We start from the raw sequence: 19,244 nt of genomic DNA on the forward strand, positions 1-19,244 counted from the left end.
CAGATTTGTCGGCTGCACATCCCTGATGCGAATCTCCCGTTCCACCACATCCCAAAGATGCTCTATTGGATTGAGATCTGGTGACTGAGGAGGCCATTTGAGTACAGTGAACTCATTGTCATGTTCAAGAAACCAATCTGAGATGATTCGAGCTTTATGACATGGCGCATTATCCTGCTGAAAGTAGCCATCAGATGTTGGGTACATTGTGGTCATAAAGGGATGGACATGGTCAGCAACAATACTCAGGTAAGCTGTGGCGTTGCAACGATGCTCAATTGGTACCAAGGGGCCCAAAGAGTGCCAAGAAAAAATTCCCCACACCATGACACCACCACCACCAGCCTGAACCGTTGATACAAGGCTGGATGGATCCATGCTTTCATGTTGTTTACGCCAAATTCTGACCCTACCATCCGAATGTCGCAGCAGAAATCGAGACTCATCAGACCAGGCAACGTTTTTCCAATCTTCTACTGTCCAATTTCGATGAGCTTGTGCAAATTGTAGCCTCAGTTTCCTGTTCTTAGCTGAGAGGAGTGGTACCCAGTGTGGTCTTCTGCTGCTGTAGCCCATCTGCCTCAAAGTTCGACGCACTGTGCGTTCAGAGATGCTCTTCTGCCTACCTTGGTTGTAACGGGTGGCAATTTGAGTCACTGTTGCCTTTCTATCAGCTCGAACCAGTATGCCCATTCTCCTCTGACCTCTGGCATCAACAAGGCATTTCCGGCCACAGAACTGCCGCTCACTGGATTTTTTTTCTTTTTCGGACCATTCTCTGTAAACCCTAGAGATGGTTGTGCGTGAAAATCCCAGTAGATCAGCAGTTTCTGAAATACTCAGACCAGCCCTTCTGGCACCAACAATCATGCCACGTTCAAAGGCACTCAAATCACCTTTCTTCCCCATACTGATGCTCGGTTTGAACTGCAGGAGATTGTCTTGACCATGTCTACATGCCTAAATGCACTGAGTTGCCGCCATGTGATTGGCTGATTAGAAATTAAGTCTTAACACACAGTTGGACAGGTGTACCTAATAAAGTGGCCAGTGAGTGTATATATTTATTGCTTTTAAAATATGTTTTGTTTTAATGTTTTATTTATTGAAATCTGCAAGTTACATCCGAAAGAAAGCAATCAACAGGGTAGCTTACAAAATTATTATATAACCTACAAATTCCACTTTTCGGGAGTTAAACAGATAGTTTGAAATATCAATTCATGGCAAAAACTATTGATATATAGAGGTTTAAGGACACCAACAGCCTTAAAGGAACTTCCAGCAGCAGGATTATCTGGGTTCAAATCTGGGTTCTTCCCATCCACACGCCCCTGCTACATCACATATGCCATGATTTCAAACAAAGATGAAGAAGAACAAAAAAGAAGAAAAGAGAAGAGAAAAAAAAGCAGTATAGGGAGTAAAGGGACAGGAGGTCAAGTAATTAGAGGAAGAAGTTGGGATATAGGGGTGGAATATAAGGGAGATAAGGGGAGGGGGGGGGGGGAACACTAGGCAACAAGGATTTCGTCCACTCTGATAAAGCCAAGCAAGGAGGCCAACATAGCCTTATCAACTTCTACTAATGGATCTGAATCGGGTCCATGGGTGCCATACTCTTTCAAAAGCTGAAAGTGAGCCATTCACCAAGGCAGCCAGTTTGGCTACTTGATATAGCATATCTACCTTCTCTTGCAATTGGGATATAGATGGAATGGTAGTTGACTTCCAGTTCATAGGTATCAAAAGTTTCGCTGCTGAAAGAATGTGTTGAGTCAACAGAGCAGTATTTTTATGTCCAGTCGGTGACAGAAAATTTAAAAGCACTATCTCCGGTGTCAATGTAAGCTTTTTGCCCACAATTTCCCCGATATAATCCTCTACTAGTCGCCAGAACTGCAGCAGGGGTGGACAGGACCACCACATATGTAAGTATGTTCCCTCCGAATCACAGCATCTCCAGCATCTAGCAGAAGACCCCGTCCGCCAATAAGTGTTCTGCTGTGGTGTAATATACCATCTGGCGACTATTTTAAAGGAATTCTCTTGTGCTCTAACACATTGTGATGGGCCATGAGATGAATTATAAATGTGTGATATTTGATTTGGGGTAAACTTGAATCCCAAATCCTTTTCCCAATGTGTTATATAAGCTCTTTTGAGACAACAGTCAGTTATATTTAAAATCTGGTAAATAGACGACATTATCTTTTTGGGTTTATCCTTTGTTGCACAGAGAGTCTCAAATGCAGTCAGTGGGCGGGTAACGTCTGCTCCTAAAAGATACCGTGCCAAGGAGTCTCTTATAGAGCCGAATTGTATAAAGGTCAAGTTGGAAAGCCCTGGTTGCTTCTTCAGTTCCTGAAAGGAGGGGAGTGCCCCGTCCGCCAAGAGATCATCAACCGCTACATTTGCCAGGGAACCGGGTTTGATTACATCATTGTCTCGGGAATAAGATGCATGTGGCATTATATCTGCCAACTTGAGTAAGGGGGACAAAGGGGGAACTAGAGTTTTCACCAATCCCTTCCATAATTTTAAGGTAGCTTTGGTGTGTATATTAGGTAGATTTTTGTTTATGTTTTTACAAGGATATGCCAAAAGGATGGATCTCAGGGGATAAGGTGCTAGGGCTTCCTCCACCTCAATCCACTGCTTATTGTTAGGAGACCGCAACAGGTCTACCACTCTGGTAAGCATTGTCGCTTGGTAGTACCTCATTATGTCTGGTGCACCCATCCCACCCCTCGATTTGTTTAATGTTAATGTCCTGTATGCTAATCGGGGCTTTTGCTTTTTCCAAACATATCTGCGGAATAATGTATTAATTTTAAAAAGATACGATTTGGGGATGGTTATAGGGAGCATTTGGAAAATATATATGAACTTGGGTAAGATTAGGCTCTTCAGTAAATTTTTCCTTCCCATCCACGACACATACGAGTCCCTCCATGATTTCATGATGGTTTCTACTGAGGCAATTAGGGGGGGAATATTCTGTTGAAAAAGGTCTCTATCCGATCTTCCTATCTTTACACCTAAATATTTGATATATTGTTTTGGCCAGGTGAATGGGTATGTACTTTTTAGTTTAGCTAAGGTATTCGGGGATATATGTATGTCTAGCGCTTCCGACTTAGACATATTTACTTTAAAATTGGAAATTTTGCTATATTGATCTATAAGAGCCATCAATGTTGGGAGTCCCAGCAAAGGATTAGTCATCAAGACTAAGAGATCGTCCGCAAATGCCGCTATTTTATAGTGTGTCTTATTGATGCGAATACCCTCTATTCCCTCATGTACTTGTATGGCCTTTAAAAGAGGTTCCATTGCTAGCACAAATAACAACGGGGATAGGGGACAGCCCTGTCTTGTTCCGTTCTTTATAGTAAATGCATCTGTTGTAAAATCGTTAATCCTAATATGTGCCTTGGGCTTATCGTACATTGCCATTACGGCTGCTATAAACGCTTCGGGTATCTCAAACTTGACCAGCACTTCCCGTAGGTATACCCAGTCCACCCTGTCAAAGGCCTTCTCTGCATCTGTTCCAAGAAGCATCAATGGTAGTTTACGATTTTTTGCGTATTGAAGAAGGTGCAATACTTTATGGACATTATCCCTTCCCTCCCTTCCACCCACAAACCCGGTCTGATTTAAGGAAATCAAATTTGGCAATGACTTGGCCATTCTTTTTGCCATCAGCCCTGCTAGGATTTTTAGGTCCACATTAAGGAGAGAGATTGGCCTATAGCTACTACATTGTTCAGGATCCTTCCCCTCTTTGTGTATATTGCTTTTAAAATATGAATGGTTGATTCTTTAGTGTATAAATGTATACCGTATTCCTTACGCCATTAATAATAAATATATACTAATGTGCAATTTTGATCCTCTTGATTTCTAAGGACATCAACTATATGATCTATTTAATGTATCAGGTAGGTTAATATTTATTTAGTAAAATGATTTCTTGAATGTAACCACTTCCTCTCTGTTCATTAATATGTTTTTGTATGTTGGGAATGTCACTAGCACTCAAGGAGAAGCAAATTACACAGCTCAATAAAATGGACAATTAGAATGACAGAGGTGTATGGAGCACTCTTAGCTCATGTGAGCAGTGGGATTAACCACCAGCTGCATATAAACTGCTCTACGGAACCTCTGAACAAAGCGATCAGGTTTCTAAATCCTACAGTAATAACAGTGTCACACTGAGACATTATTATACTCTAATAATAAAACTATTCTTCTAAAATAAAATCAAGACCCATGAAATAATCTGAGGTTAGATTAGTGCAATACCACTTTCAAAGTTGATAAATGCACATGTACTGTGACATGTAGAATCAAAGAATCATAGAATCATAGAATGGTAGAGTTGGAAGGGACCTCCTGCGTCATCTGATCCAATCCCCTGCTCAATGCAGGATTCACTAAATCATCCCAGACAGATGTCTGTCCAGCCTCTGTTATGCAGTGTGAGTTCACACTATAACCCCAATTCATCAAAGCTTTCACGCGGGAATTCTGCTGTAAAAGCTTTGAAAATTGTCAAAGTTTAGGAGCAACTCACAACTCAGAGTTATGCCCAAATTTTCCGACTTTTGACGTTTTCACACCAGATTCTCCCAGCTCCCACAATTTGGGCGGGACGCCACAGCTCAGCTAACTCAGGACGACCTAAGGTGTTCCCTACAGCAGTAATCTCACTCCAGTTCCTGACGGGATGGAGATTTCTGGCGTGGTGCATGGAGGCACAAGCCACTCAGATGACCCAGAGTCATGGATCTGAAGCATCTGACTTCAGCATACCCCCTTCATCAAGACTGGTGTAAACAAAGTGGGTCTTAATTAAATGGGCCCTACAACTGTTTAAATTCAAAACATTCTCTATGTATTGTGAATTTATTCAAGAGTTGTCATGAATTTTAACCTTCCAATTCAAAAATTATAAACTTCTATTACCTTTGATGCTTAAAAGGAACCTGACAATTGACACATGTTGCATGACCTATGGGCGGAATGTATCAGGCACTGGCCGTATGAGGTAAGCCAGGTATGTGTGACTCTGAAACGTTGCTGCATTTCAGAGAACAATTTACATTAAAAGCCACTGGGGACCCGGCTGCACGGATGACTAGTTGGACAGGTGGGTCCCCAACGGCTTCTCCCCACCCGCTCCCCTGGAGTGACAGAACTCACCCTGAGTGCGTGTACAGGGAGAGATCTATCATTGCTGGAGAGCGGGTGGGGAGAGGCCACTGGGGACCCACCTGTCCAACTAGTCACCCATGCAGCAGTCTTTAACATATGCTTTTCTTTGAAGCGCTGCAGCATTTTAGTGATAAACATACATGGCTGAAATCATGCAGCCGGTGTCTGATACATAAAAAAATAAAACCTAAGTAAGAACAAAATGAATATATACCCTGCTGTAAGGAAATAAGTAAAAGCAATAGTGCATATAAATAAACAGGGTACTTAGTAAACACCGTTTTGATTTTAAAAAAAAAAGCATAAAAGCTGCTCCCCCCCAGCATCAAGGTGTACCTCCTTTCTTTGCGCTGCACATTACCTCCCATTTGATGAGAGTGCATGTTCAGAACCCGATCCTGCTCGGCCCTTATTCACACTGATGTCACTATGACGCATGGTAAGGTTTTAATACTAGAGGTTTGGACTATCCCGAATTTGGGTACACCTTGACACTGGTGGGATGGCTTTTAAGCTAATTTTGAAAGATATATTACAAAGTTGAGTATTTTTGTGAGTACTATTCATTTATGAAAAATAAAAAGTAAAACGGTGGTTACTATTTAAATAAAGACTGAATTCAAATGCCTTTTATTTTTCTTCTCCTTGGAGATAAGTGGCCACCAGTGGTATATAGCAGTTATTTAGTATACATTTCCAACTGAACACTTTGCAAAGACAATAATTCATGTGTATTTGTAAATGCATTATATAGGTGATCATTTGCTCTTGGCCAAACAGTTCCTGACCTTTGGTCTTTAATTTGTCTATTGTGGAGAGAATGTGGAAACATGCATGCCAAACCTGAATTCATAGGTGATGTGGTCACTTAGTTATTCACAAGAAACTGCTAAAAACTGACATTGTTAGGACAGGCTTCATCTTCAGCCATTTTTTTCTTTTCTTGTTAACAGTACATTATATTGATTTGAATAAAAGGATGAAAACATACAGTGTATCAGTAAGCACAGTAATTACAGATGAGCACAAGGTCCAACGGCAACATTGGTAGACTGTGACCGCTGCACCAGAGCACGGAGAACCTCCTACTACCTGCAGCATCTTGGGAGCCTCTTCTGATTAGTAGGATGCCACGATGTCACGCATGTGTCATAATGTTGTAATGTCGAGGCCTAATAATAAGAATGCCAAAAGTAGTAGAAGATTTGCATTGCTATGGTCTGGCAACCATGACCTACCAACGTGGGCATCGGACCAGGGTCTTCAGAACCTTTGTGCTCAACCTGATCATTAACAAAAATAACAAAACAACCTCTTTAAAAACCTCAAATCTGAAATGGTTTTTTTCTTTTATACTGAAAACCACCAACTAGCCTTACCTCTTTGGAAATCTAGAGCATAATGTTCTCTGTTCCAGAAATAGAATATTTTTTTCTGTAAAGAGAACTTGCAGAGCCATGAATTCTGATGTTTTGACATTACTAGGAACAGACTTATTTAGGGAAAAAAGTTGTGAAGATGTAACAAATTCTAAACTGTCTATAATAGTATAAAAAATACTCTATGGAAACATGTAGTTCTGACATCCTGCAGACAGAAATCTGCTCATGTGAAGGTCCAGAGTATGAAGCAGACCACCCTCGCAGTGTGATTTATATTATGAGGAACCTAAAGACAGTCACTTCTCAATTCTCACTTGGTCCAGTGCGAAAAGTTCATTTTAAATCATTTTGTGTATTTATTCATTCATTTGGTGAACTAACAGAACAGTAGAAATACTATTGACTAAATAAGCTATAAGTCAAGTTATAGAAACAAAGCGTCAAAAACGCAGTGCGATGACAGGATGTAGCTTTATACATGTGCAATTAAAAATCTTAATATGTTATGTTAGTGAAGGATGTATATCTATAATCTGGTTACACAAAGCCCCTGATTCTGTATTATTCCGTAGTAAGCCCAGGCTGTGGTCTGAGTGGTGCTTTACTAGCAGCCAACAGAACCTATGGAAGCCCCCAGAAATAGTATTATTTTGTAACAAGTTCCCTGTGAACTACTATAGATTCTACAAAGCACAAAAGCAGATACAAATCTCCTACAATGTATTGAAATGAAGCATCCCAATGTATTATAAAAGTTACAAGAAAAATAAAGTTAAATGTTTGAAAAGATTAAAAAAGTTAAAACAAATAACAAAAAATGTGGTTGTATCACTAAAACACATTTATAGGTGATGTCTGACCACTGGGACCCCCAATAATCCTGAGGGGGTCTCAAAGCTTGCTGCGCAAATTGAGCGGGCTGAAGGTCTGTCGTAGTCCAAGGATCCCCCCATAGTGCAATGGAAGCCTGTAAAAAAACACAATTTATAAAAATCCATCCCAATTACAGGAATAAAAATAACATTTATACTTACTTATGATGCTTACTCTTGATGCGAAGGGAACCAAACAACAATCAAACAAAGCCCACACTCCGAAAGCTAAATGGCAGCCGTTATCTTCTGAGCCATGCAAGATCCTCACTCCAAAAGCTGAATGTCGACCAGTTACCTCCGGAACCATGCAATGTGCCCAGTACACATACATGGCATTGCCATATCAAGGACAACATACTGAACATTTTATGCAGTGTCACAAGCACATTGTGAAGTTTTCACATGGCATCATCTGCTGCTCATTAGTTTATGAAAAAACAACTATAGCTCAAAATACTTAATACACCACCTCATAAATGCAGTTTAAAAGAAAGGGGTCACTTTTTTTTTTCATTTCACTTAGTAGCTTCTGTAGTTGGGAGCTACAAGTGCTCTTTTACTCCTGAGCCCTGCTGTGTGTCCAGGAAAAATGATTAGGGAGTTGTGTTTTCCAGACTTATGGCATTGATGATGGCTTATCCTTATGAAAGGTCGCCAATACCAAATGGGTGCATGGCCAACACCTCTAGACAAAATTATTATCTGTTAATAACACCAGGAACAGCCATATGTATAAAGTTAACTGAGCAGCACAGCCCTATTCACTGTGTAGTGGCTCAGACCCTATTCTAGACAATGGGAGCTGAGCTGCAATCATGGAGCTAAGATATGGAATGTTGCACAAAGTATAAAACAAGAAGTAATTATTGCAGGTAAATAGACACAGCTTCTTGTTGGAAACTGGAGGGCTCATCGCCATGCCTAAAATCACCCAAAAGGTTTGTGTTTCTTGTATTGCTCCACCCATTTTTAGATCGATGCCCTGATGCCTGTAAAGGGTGCTGTGGCTGACAGTCCACTTTATTTTTATATAGCGCTAACATATTCCGCAGCGCTTTACAGTTTGCACACATTATCATCACTGTCCCCGATGGGGCTCACATTCTAAATTCCCTATCAGTATGTCTTTGGAGTGTGGGAGGAAACCGGAGTGCCCGGAGGAAACCCACGCAAACACGGGGAGAACATACAAACTCCTTGCAGATGTTGTTCCTTGGTGGGATTCGAATCCAGGACTAACCACTGAGCCACCGTGCTGCCCGTACCTTTGTTTGAAATTACTACTACTACTACTAGCTGCAGGCCAATCTTGATGTTTATTTAAAAAAAGTTTACAATTGAGGAAGATTTTCCTTATCATCAAATGTAACAATGAACCTTTCCTATGGAAACAAACTTAGAGCGGATGTCTCACAAACCAAATACATTTTAATTAATAGATCTTAAGAGTCAGATCATATGACTGGAGCATAGGGTATTTCTTCGCAGGTGGGGGCGTACATAGAAATTATGGGGCCCCATAGCAGAAGTTCTAATTCCCCCCTCATCTCCAAAGAAAAAAATAAACTTTAATATTTGATGGGGTCATAGAAGAGCATATCTCATAACTTTGCAGAGTTAAAAAGCAGTTTTTCTCCTATTAAACTACCTAGATTGACCTTTATTTGCCCTCATAAAGTATGATGCCAACAAAATTCCCCCTCCATCACTAAATGATACCCCCACATTGATTATCTCGGCAGTACCCTCCACATGCACGGTACGATGGCCCTACTGTAACTTCCACCACCCCAGTCCCAAAGTATGGTGACCCCAACACAACATGATGTCCCAACTGTGATCCGCACACAGCCCTCCACACAGTATGCTCGGTAGAGTGGGTGCAAAATAGTGACATCATCACACCCACTGCGCTGAGACATCAGACGCAGATGGAGAATGGTAGGAGAGGGAGCGGACGGCTTCCCTCTTCCATTATTCCTTTCAACTGTATCAGCATCCAGGATTCTCATACGTTGCAAGTGAATATAATCAACCTGAGGGCCAGATTTGGCCTGCAGACCAGAGCTTGACTTATATGTCTTAGAGTGTTCAACTGGAACAATTCCTCAGCCTGATCATTGCTTTGGTGGGGCTCTGATCACGTCAGGTAAGATAGTCCTACATATTTTCCTAAATTGTTTAGGGCCCAGTATGATGCTCTATTTACAATATGCAGCCACTGGATGTCTGATTCTTAAAAGTCACACACACTACGAGGTATTACTTGCAGACAAATTCAACAGAATAAGGAGTACCATATAGGGCTCCCCCTGCTTACAGCCATATACATTTTTAGGGCTATTATTTTACACGTAAGGCTAGGCTCACACTCTTCGCCATGCACTACCTTTTCAACCTCCGTCAGTGTTCCTTTTGCAATACAAAAAATATAGATATTCCGACAGACACTGTGATGTAGCCTACCACTGATCTGTAATACTTGTTTGTGCTGGATCCCTAAAGCTTTTGTTTCTAAGGATGCTTTCACACTGCATTCTATGACACGCTGGGTGGCCCCTTCGGTGCTTACGTCCGAACCCCTGCACAAAACGGGAATCTTGCGTATGTGCCGATGGGGCAATAGACTATAACATGCCCGACACAGTGAACTTGTGCTCTGCCGTGCATAATTTTCATCTTATTGTCCGCCTCCAGTAGGCATATACGGCCGAAAATACTGCACGACAGAGCACACGTTCGCTCTATTGGCACAATTATAGCCTTTGGCCCCAGGGAAGCATATGCCAGAATCCCGTTTTGCGGTGGGTGTTCGGATGTTCAGAATGTGTGACAGTGACCCCCTTTATTGGTGTCCCTTGAATGTTTTACACTGCAATAAAAATTATATCTATTTTGTTCCGCGTTTGAGCTTTGTTTGCACTTAACATATGGAAAGGCTCAAAGGGGGAACATTTCTGATAATCCATCATTTTTTTAAGCCAAGGTATCCTACATAAGTCTGATTTTCTCTGGCCTTTAACAAACATTCATTTTTGGCATCTTTCAGTTTTCCTTTTGAGAAAGCAAAATGAAGCAGAGTAGTGTGTTTAGAATCCTGCAGGTTTCCATGCTGCAGAGTGTAAAGTGATACTCTTTGAAAGCTCCAATTACTCTGCATTCCTCCATGTGGTAGGGTGACATAACTGCTGCAAACGGCTTGTTTGTGTTTCCAATTGTCCTCAGTTCCTCTCAGCAGATCTGCTCCCATTGAAAAGGCTCCAGAATCCCCATGTTATAGTCTGATTATAATAGATTTGCCTGTTTCTTCACATATCTGAGATCTTCAGAGCTGTCAATTAAGATTTACCTTTCAAAAACAAGACTCGGCAAAGCTGGTTGCCTTACATTAACCCGTTAGTATTTCACAACTACAGTTTTATGTGCCTCTATTGCTTTGAAAAATGAGCCATCTATGGCTAAGTATAGAAATAGTTTACCTGTCACAAAGGTTTTTACAGCTGTATGGTCTTAAGGTCGGAAGGTCAGAGAGGGTCATCTTCAGTGGTTCTAGAAGGCCATTTGTTTTCCTTTTTGCATGTGAGATTGATTTACCATGCAGTTGGAGAATGTGAAGAGGTTGACAGCATGGTCCTGCCCTAAGCTATTAGCATGAAGCAATTATGTGGGCTGTGCCGCCACACTACTACATAGTAATGTTAGACAACATATTCCACAGCACTTTATAATACAAATGTTATAAATATAAACAGAATTATGTGCACATTGTAGCACATATATTGCATAGTACAAGTCTGCCAAGACTTTAGTCTGCAGTGTGTATCTTAAAAGTGTGAGATGATATGAAAATATGAATTAATCCAGAATTGAACCAGAAGGGAACAGAAGGTAACTGGAAAGAGTCACTGTAAACAATGTTTCTGTTTGTTTCCACTCTAACCCCTATAATCTTTCACTTTCTTATAACCCCACTAACCCCTACACCTAGTAAGGAACTGTTCATCTCTTCTTCAATCCTTCCAATCCATCTCGCCTCTTCCTCAGATCTGTTCCTCAACATACAATCCTCTGTCTCCAAACACAGGCAGCCCCCTCATGTCCTCTCCTGCTCCCACCTGCTAACACTCTCTCTGCTCGTCCTCACTGCCAGCGATATCTCTCCAAATCTTGGTCCTCCTCACCACATTTCCACAGTCATTTCTACCTCCCGTCCACACCCAATCACAACTTTCCGTAACCACTCCAACCATATACACATTCGCCCAGCCCCAGCTTCCCCAGTCCCACTAACAGGAGCTCTGTGGAACGCTCGCTCTGTCTGCAACAAACTTTCTTTCACCCATGATCTTTTTATTACTAACAAACTTTCCTTCCTCGCCATCACCGAAACCTGGCTCACCTCCTCTGACACAGCCTCTCCTGCTGCACTCTCATATGGTGGATTCCACCTTTCCCACACCCCCCGCCCCAGCTGCAAGCATGGTGGAGGAGTTGGTTTTCTCCTGTCAGATAACTGCTCCTTCACCCCAATCCCACTGCCGCCCTCTGTTAGCCTCCCTTCCTTCGAGGTGCACTCTGTGCGCATCTACTCCCCCTCCAACCTCCAACTAGCCGTCATATACCGCCCTCCAGGGTCAGCCACCACCTGCTTTGACCACTTCACCACCTGGCTACTTCATTTCCTTTCCACTGATATCCCCACTATCATCTTGGGCGACTTCAACATCCCCATTGACACTTCCCTCTCAGCTGCCACTAAACTTCTATCTCTCACTTCCTCCTTCGGCCTCACTCAATGGTCTTCTGCAGCCACTCACAAAGATGGCCACACACTAGACCTCATCTTCACCCGCCTCTGCTCCCTATCTAGCCTCTCTAACTCACCTCTTCCTCTCTCTGACCACAACCTACTTACATTTTCTTCCCTCTCCTCCTCAGGTCCACAATCCCCACCTCAAAAACTCGCACACCCTCGCAGAAATCTTCAACACCTCGATCTACACTCACTGTCTGAATCCCTCCTCCCTCTTACAGACATAAGTTTCCTACACAATGCAGATGCCGCTGCCGCTCTATATAACACCACAATAGCTATAGCTTTGGAATCAGTTGCCCCTCTCAAATATACCAAAACTCGCAAAATCAACAGACAGCACTGGCACACCAGTCTGACCAAAGAACTGAGGCGGGCTTCCAGGGCTGCTGAGCGGAGATGGAAAAAATCCCACTCCAGTGAAGACTTCATCACATTCAAACAGTCCCTCACTACTTTCAAGGCCACACTCGCTGCAGCAAAACAAACCTACTTCTCATCTCTCATATCCTCCCTGTCTCACAACCCTAAACAGTTATTCAATTCTCCTTCAATTCAAACCTTCAATTCTCTCCTCCGCCCCCCAGCACCTCCTCCCTCTCCACTCATCTCAGCTGAAGACTTTGCCTCATTTTTCAAGGAGAAGATTGATAACATCAGAGACAATTTTGGTCAACAACCCCCAGTGCCCTTCCTCCTACCTGCCCTGCCCTCCTCCCCCAAAACCAAGTTCTCCACCATTACAGAAGATCGACTCTCCACTCTACTCTCAAGATCACATCTCACTACCTGTGTACTTGACCCGATCCCATCCCACTTCATCCCAAACCTCACCACAGTCTTCATACCAACCCTAACCCATCTCTTCATCCTATCACTAACAACTGGTGTTTTCCCCTCAAGCTTTAAACATGCCTCAATCACACCTATCCTAAAAAAGCCCTCTCTTGACCCATCCTCTGTATCTAGCTATCGCCCTATATCACTTCTCCCCTATGCCTCAAAATTACTGGAACAACACGTCCATCTTGAACTATCCTCCCACCTCTCTTCTTGCTCCCTCCTTGACCACTTGCAATCCGGCTTCCGGCCACACTACTCCACTAAAACTGCCCTAACTAAGGTCACCAATGACCTACTAGCCGCCAAGGCCAAGCGACACTACTCTGTCCTCCTCCTCCTGGACCTGTCCTCTGCCTTTGACACAGTGGACCATTCCCTATTACTACAGACCCTCTCATCTCTTGGTATCACAGACTTGGCCCTATCTTGTATTGCGTCATACCTAGCAGACCGGACATTCAGCGTCTCCCATTCGCACACCACCTCCTCACCGCGCCCCCTATCCATCGGAGTCCCGCAAGGTTCAGTCCTAGGACCCCTGCTCTTCTCCGTTTACACCTTCGGCCTCGGACAGCTCATAGAATCTCATGGCTTTCAGTATCATCTCTATGCTGATGACACACAGATCTACATCTCTGGTCCAGATATCACCTCCCTACTAAACAGAATCCCTCAATGTCTGTCTGCTATTTCATCCTTCTTCTCCGCTAGATTTCTAAAACTTAATATGGACAAAACAGAATTAATCATCTTTCGCCCATCTCACGTTACCCCCCCAACAGACCTATCCATTAAAGTGAACAGCTTCCCACTCTCTCCAGTCCCACAAGCTCGCTGCCTCGATGTTATCCTTGACACTGATCTCTCTTTCAAACCACATATCCAAGCCCTTTCAGCTTCCTGCCGACTTCAACTCAAAAATATTTCACGGATCCATACATTCTTCATCCAAGAATCTGCAAAAACCCTAGTCCATGCCCTCATCATCTCCCACCTTGACTACTGCAACCTCCTGCTCTGTGGCCTCCCCTCTAACACTCTCGCACCCCTCCAATCTATTCTTAACTCTGCTGCCCGACTAATCCACCTGTCCCCCCGCTATTCCCTGGCCTCTCACCTCTGTCAATCCCTGCACTGGCTCCCCATTACCCAAAGACTCTAGTTCAAAACCCTAACCATGACATACAAAGCCATCCACAACCTGAGTCCTCCGTACATCTGTGACCTAGTCTCCCGGTACTTACCTGCACGAAACCTCCGATCCTCACAAGATCTCCTTCTGTACTCCCCTCTTATCTCCTCTTCCCACAATCGCATACAAGATTTCTCCCGCGCTTCCCCTCTACTCTGGAACTCTCTACCACAACTGTAACAACCCTGCTGGCGTCACTGCATGGCCTCCCATCCCCCGCACATCAACTTACTCACTGCTCCGGGTCATGCTGTGAATTCTGTCTATTGCCAGCCTTGTGCTCTGTGCCTCTGCTCTTCTGTATGCTTCCTGGCTATGTGGGTATAGGGGGGCGGCACCAGAACTCTCTGGTTCTTATGCAGTCAGGCTGCACCTGTCTAATCTGTCCCTGACCAATCACCTAGAGCTCTTGACTATTAATCCACCACACCCACTGAAACATTGCCTGTGCAATGTCTAAACTCAGTTAGCTCCTTGCTGCTGAGTTAGCCAGGCCCTGTCCTATGTCTTGCCTTCTCTGAAGGCTCTTATTGCGTATTCCTGTGTCTTGGTACCTTGCCTAGTACTTCTCTGTCTGCCTGCCAGGAGGCTGAATATTCTGGCCCTTGAGTCTTGGTCCCAGTACCTTGTCTGTACTCTGTCCTACCTTAGTCTCCCTTTCTCCTTGTCTGTGGCTTCCTTCCCTGCTGTGTCTTTCATAGAATCATAGAATCATAGAATTGTAGAGTTGGAAGGGACCTCCTGGGCCATCTGGTCCAACCCCCTGCTCAAAGCAGGATTCGCTAAATCATCCCAGTCAGATGTCTGTCCAGCCTCTGTTTGAAGACTTCCATTGAAGGAGAACTCACCACTTCTCGTGGCAGCCTGTTCCACTCATTGATCACTCTAACTGTCAAAAAGTTTTTTCTAATATCTAATCTGTGTCTCCTCCCATTCAGTTTCATCCCATTGCTTCTAGTCTTTCCTTGTGCAAATGAGAATAAAGTTGATCCTTCTACAATGTGACAGCCCTTTAGATATTTGTAGACAGCTATTAAGTCTCCTCTCAGTCTTCTCTTTTGCAAACTAAACATTCCCAAATCCTGCAACCTTTCCTCATAAGACAGGGTTTGCAGACCGGTCACCATTCTGGTCGCTCTTTTCTGAACTTGCTCCAGTTTGTTGATGTCTTTTTTAAAATGTGGTGCCCAAAATTGGACACAATATTCCAGATGAGGTCTGACCAAAGAGGAGTAGAGGGAAATAATGACTTCACGTGATCTAGACTGTATGCTTCTGTTAATACATCCTAGAATTGCATTTGCCTTTTTTGCTGCTGCATCACACTGTTGACTCATATTCAGTCTGTGATCTATTAGTATACCCAAGTCTTTTTCACATGTGCTGTCACTTAGCCCTATTCCTCCCATTCTATATATGCTTTTTCCATTTTTATTGCCCAGATGTAGTACTTTGCATTTCTCCCTGTTAAAAACCATTCTGTTAGTTGCTGCCCACTTCTCCAGTTTATTTAAATCTTTTTGAATCCTCTCTCTCTCTTCTCTAGTATTAGCTATCCCTCCTAGCTTTGTGTCATCAGCAAATTTAATCAGTTTACCCTCAATTCCTTCATCTAAATCGTTGATAAAGATGTTGAACAATACAGGGCCCAGGACAGAGCCCTGTGGTACCCCACTTGAGACATTCTTCCAACTGGATGTGCAGCCATTTACGACCACTCTTTGGGTCCGATCACTAAGCCAGTTATGAATCCACCTAACAGTTGCCTTGTCCATTCCATACTTAATCATTTTTTCAATAAGGATTGTATGAGAGACTTTGTCAAATGCTTTGCTGAAGTCAAGATATACTATATCTACAGCATTTCCTTGATCCACCCAATCAGTGATACCGTCATAGAAGGAAATTAAGTTAGTCTGACATGACTTATTAGTTACAAACCCATGCTGACTCTGTTTAATCACTTCATTCTTATCCAGGTATTGACATACATGTTGTTTAATAATTTGTTCAAAGATCTTTCCTGGTATAGAAGTCAGACTCACCGGCCTATAGTTACCTGGGTCCACCTTCTTCCCCTTTTTGAAGATAGGAACAACATTTGCTCTTCTCCAGTCTTCTGGCACTTCTCCTGTTCTCCAAGAATTTTCAAAGATTATAGAGAGGGGTTCAAAAATTTCTTCTGCTATCTCCTTCAGTACTCTGGGGTGTAATTCATCTGGACCTGGAGACTTGAATTCATTTAGGCTAGCTAAGTGTTTCCTCACTATCTTTCTGTTTATAGATATCCTGGATTCTTCTATTCCCTTAATAGGACAGTGAATAACAGTTGATGTTACATTTCCTTTCTGAGAGAAAACAGATGCAAAATAGGAATTTAAAAGTTCAGCCTTCTCAACATCCTGTCTTACCATTTCATCATTTTCATCCTGTAAAAATCCTATAGCATCTTTGACTTTTCTTTTACTTTTGACATATCCCCAAAATCCTTTATTATTGCTTTTGACATCTCTTGCAAGCCTCAATTCATTTTCAGCTTTAGCTAATCTGATTTGTGCCCTGCAGGTTCTGCAGACAGCATTATATTCTTCTTTAGATATGCCTCCCTCTTTCCATTTTATAAACATTTTTTTCTTCCTTTTTAGCATGTGCTTAAGTTCTGTGTTCATCCATCCTGGTTTCCTTAACTGCTTCCTATTCTTCCCTCTTTTCGGAATTGTTAACAACTGTGCTTTGAGAATTTCATTTTTCAAGATTTCCCATCCTTCCTGGACATTTTTGTCTTTAAGGATATCCAGCCATTGGATCCCTCCAATTCTCTTTCTGAATCCCTTAAAATCTGCCTTTCTGAAATCTAACCTTGACGTCTGAGTCTTCACAGGTCTTCCGCCTCTAGTTATCCAAAATTCTAAAATAGCATGGTCGCTACCTCCTAGGGTCCCAGCCACTTTTACCTCCTCAACCATTTCCTCCCTGTTTATAAGGATTAGATCCAAGGTAGCAGTTCCCCTTGTTTTCTCCCTTACCTTTTGGAAGATAAAGTTGTCAGCAAGAGAGGATAAGAATTTCCTTGACCTGTTAGTTTTGCCTGAGAGAGATTCCCAACAAATGTCTGGATAGTTGAACTCTCCCATGACAACTATGTCATATTTTTTGGAGAACTTGGCCATTTGATGCATAAAGAGTTCATCCATATCTTCAGCTTGCACAGGCGGCCTGTAGTAAATGCCTACAATGGTGTCCTTTCCATTGTTCTGTCCTTGTATTCTTACCCAAACAGTTTCCACAGAACTCCCAGTCTCTGAAGCTTCAATCTCTGTGCAGATATACGCGTTTCTAACATACAATGCGACACCCCCTCCTCGTTTATCAAGTCTGTTTCTTGCAAATAAGTTGTATCCTTCTAGTCTTGTATTCCAATCATGTGTATTGTCCCACCAAGTTTCAGTGATTCCAATGACATCATATTTCTTTTCCTGTGTTAGTAGTTCCAATTCTCCTTGTTTGTTGCCCATGCTTTGTGCATTAGTATAGAAACATTTGTGTCCTCTCTGTTTGTGCATCTGCACCCTTGCAGCTCTGACTGTGCATCTGCACCCTTGCAGCTCTGACTGTGCATCTGCACCCTTGCAGCTCTGACTGTGCATCTGCACCCTTGCAGCTCTGACTGTGCATCTGCACTCTTGCAGCTCTGTCTGTGCATCTGCACCCTCGCAGCTCTGCCTGTTCGGCTCACTAGCCGCTCTGCCTGCTCGGCTCCCTAGCCGCTCTGCCTGCTCGGCTCCCTAGCCGCTCTGCCTGCATGACTCCCTAGCCGCTTTGCCTGCATGGCCCCCTTGCAGCCCAGCCTGCTCCGCACCCCTGCAGCTCTGCCTACTCCACACTCCAGCCTATATCCATACCTGCACCTCCTGTGTGAACAGGTCCAAATCCTGTTCCAACATACACCACTCCTTCCTGCCTACACATGCTGTGTGAACAGGTCCTTACCTGCCCCTTCTCATACCACACCAGTCTGTCCTGTGTCTCCAAGCCGTGACCGCCTGTCCTGTGTCTCCAAGCCATGCCCGCCTGTCCTGTGTCTCCAAGCCGTGCCCGCCTGTCCTGTGTCTCCCAGCCGTGCCCGCCTGTCCAGGGTCTCCAAGCCGTGTCCGCCTGCCCTGTCTTCAAGCCGTGCCTGCCTGCCAGTGTACCAAGCTGTGCCTGCTTGCCCTGTGTCTCAGCCGTGTCCACTTACCCTGTCTCAGCCTGCTTGTCACTCACACCTGTCCAGGTGTCCTGTTCCCGAGTGGGATCAGCAGCCACAGCCAGACACCACCCTGGAGTGGCACCCGGCAGCTACCTGCCGCACAAGCCTGACCTCACCATCAGAGGCTCCAGTGAAGACCGAGGTAGCTGCCGTAGTTACGCCCCTTCCAGGGTAGTCTGGTTTGTGGCACAGTGGGGCCACAACCCCCCGGCTCACGCCATTCAGCCAAGGCGTGAGCGTGACAACAACATATCAGACTCTCGCCTACCATGGAAACCTTCAAAAAGAATTTGAAGACCTACCTCTTCCGACAAGCCTATAACTTGCAGTAACCACCGATCCACCAAACCGCTGCACGACCAGCTCTACCCTCGCCTACTGTATCCTCACCCATCCCGTTGTAGATTGTGAGCCCTCGCGGGCAGGGTCCTCTCTCATCCTGTACCAGTCGTAACTTGTATTGTTTAACATTACTGTACTTGTAAGTATTATGTATACCCCTCCTCACATGTAAAGCGCCATGGAATAAATGGTGCTATAATAATAATGATAAATAATAATAATAATACATTAGACAAAAACTAAACAAAAAACTATTCAAGTAAGGCGTTCTGGCCCTGTTCACAACAGCTTTCAATCATTGATTAAACGGCGCAAAAGGTAA

At 43.5% G+C, this 19,244-nt stretch overlaps 1 protein-coding gene across 1 annotated transcript in view; it reads right to left on the reverse strand.

Moving 5' to 3' along the window:
- Nucleotides 1–6,850: 6,850 nt before the first annotated feature.
- DLGAP1 (DLG associated protein 1) overlaps nucleotides 6,851–19,244 on the reverse strand; it is a 966,059-nt gene continuing 953,665 nt past the window's right edge. Inside the window, exon 14 of the mRNA XM_073550898.1 lies at nucleotides 6,851–7,575. Within this exon, the coding sequence (XP_073406999.1) occupies nucleotides 7,381–7,575 (195 nt within the window). The 3' untranslated portion in view covers nucleotides 6,851–7,380. The remainder of the gene's footprint in view (nucleotides 7,576–19,244) is intronic.

This window comes from Dendrobates tinctorius, unplaced genomic scaffold (assembly GCF_039654945.1).
Source record: "Dendrobates tinctorius isolate UK_male_01 unplaced genomic scaffold, ASM3965494v1 ptg000171l, whole genome shotgun sequence".
NCBI lineage: Eukaryota > Metazoa > Chordata > Amphibia > Anura > Dendrobatidae > Dendrobates > Dendrobates tinctorius.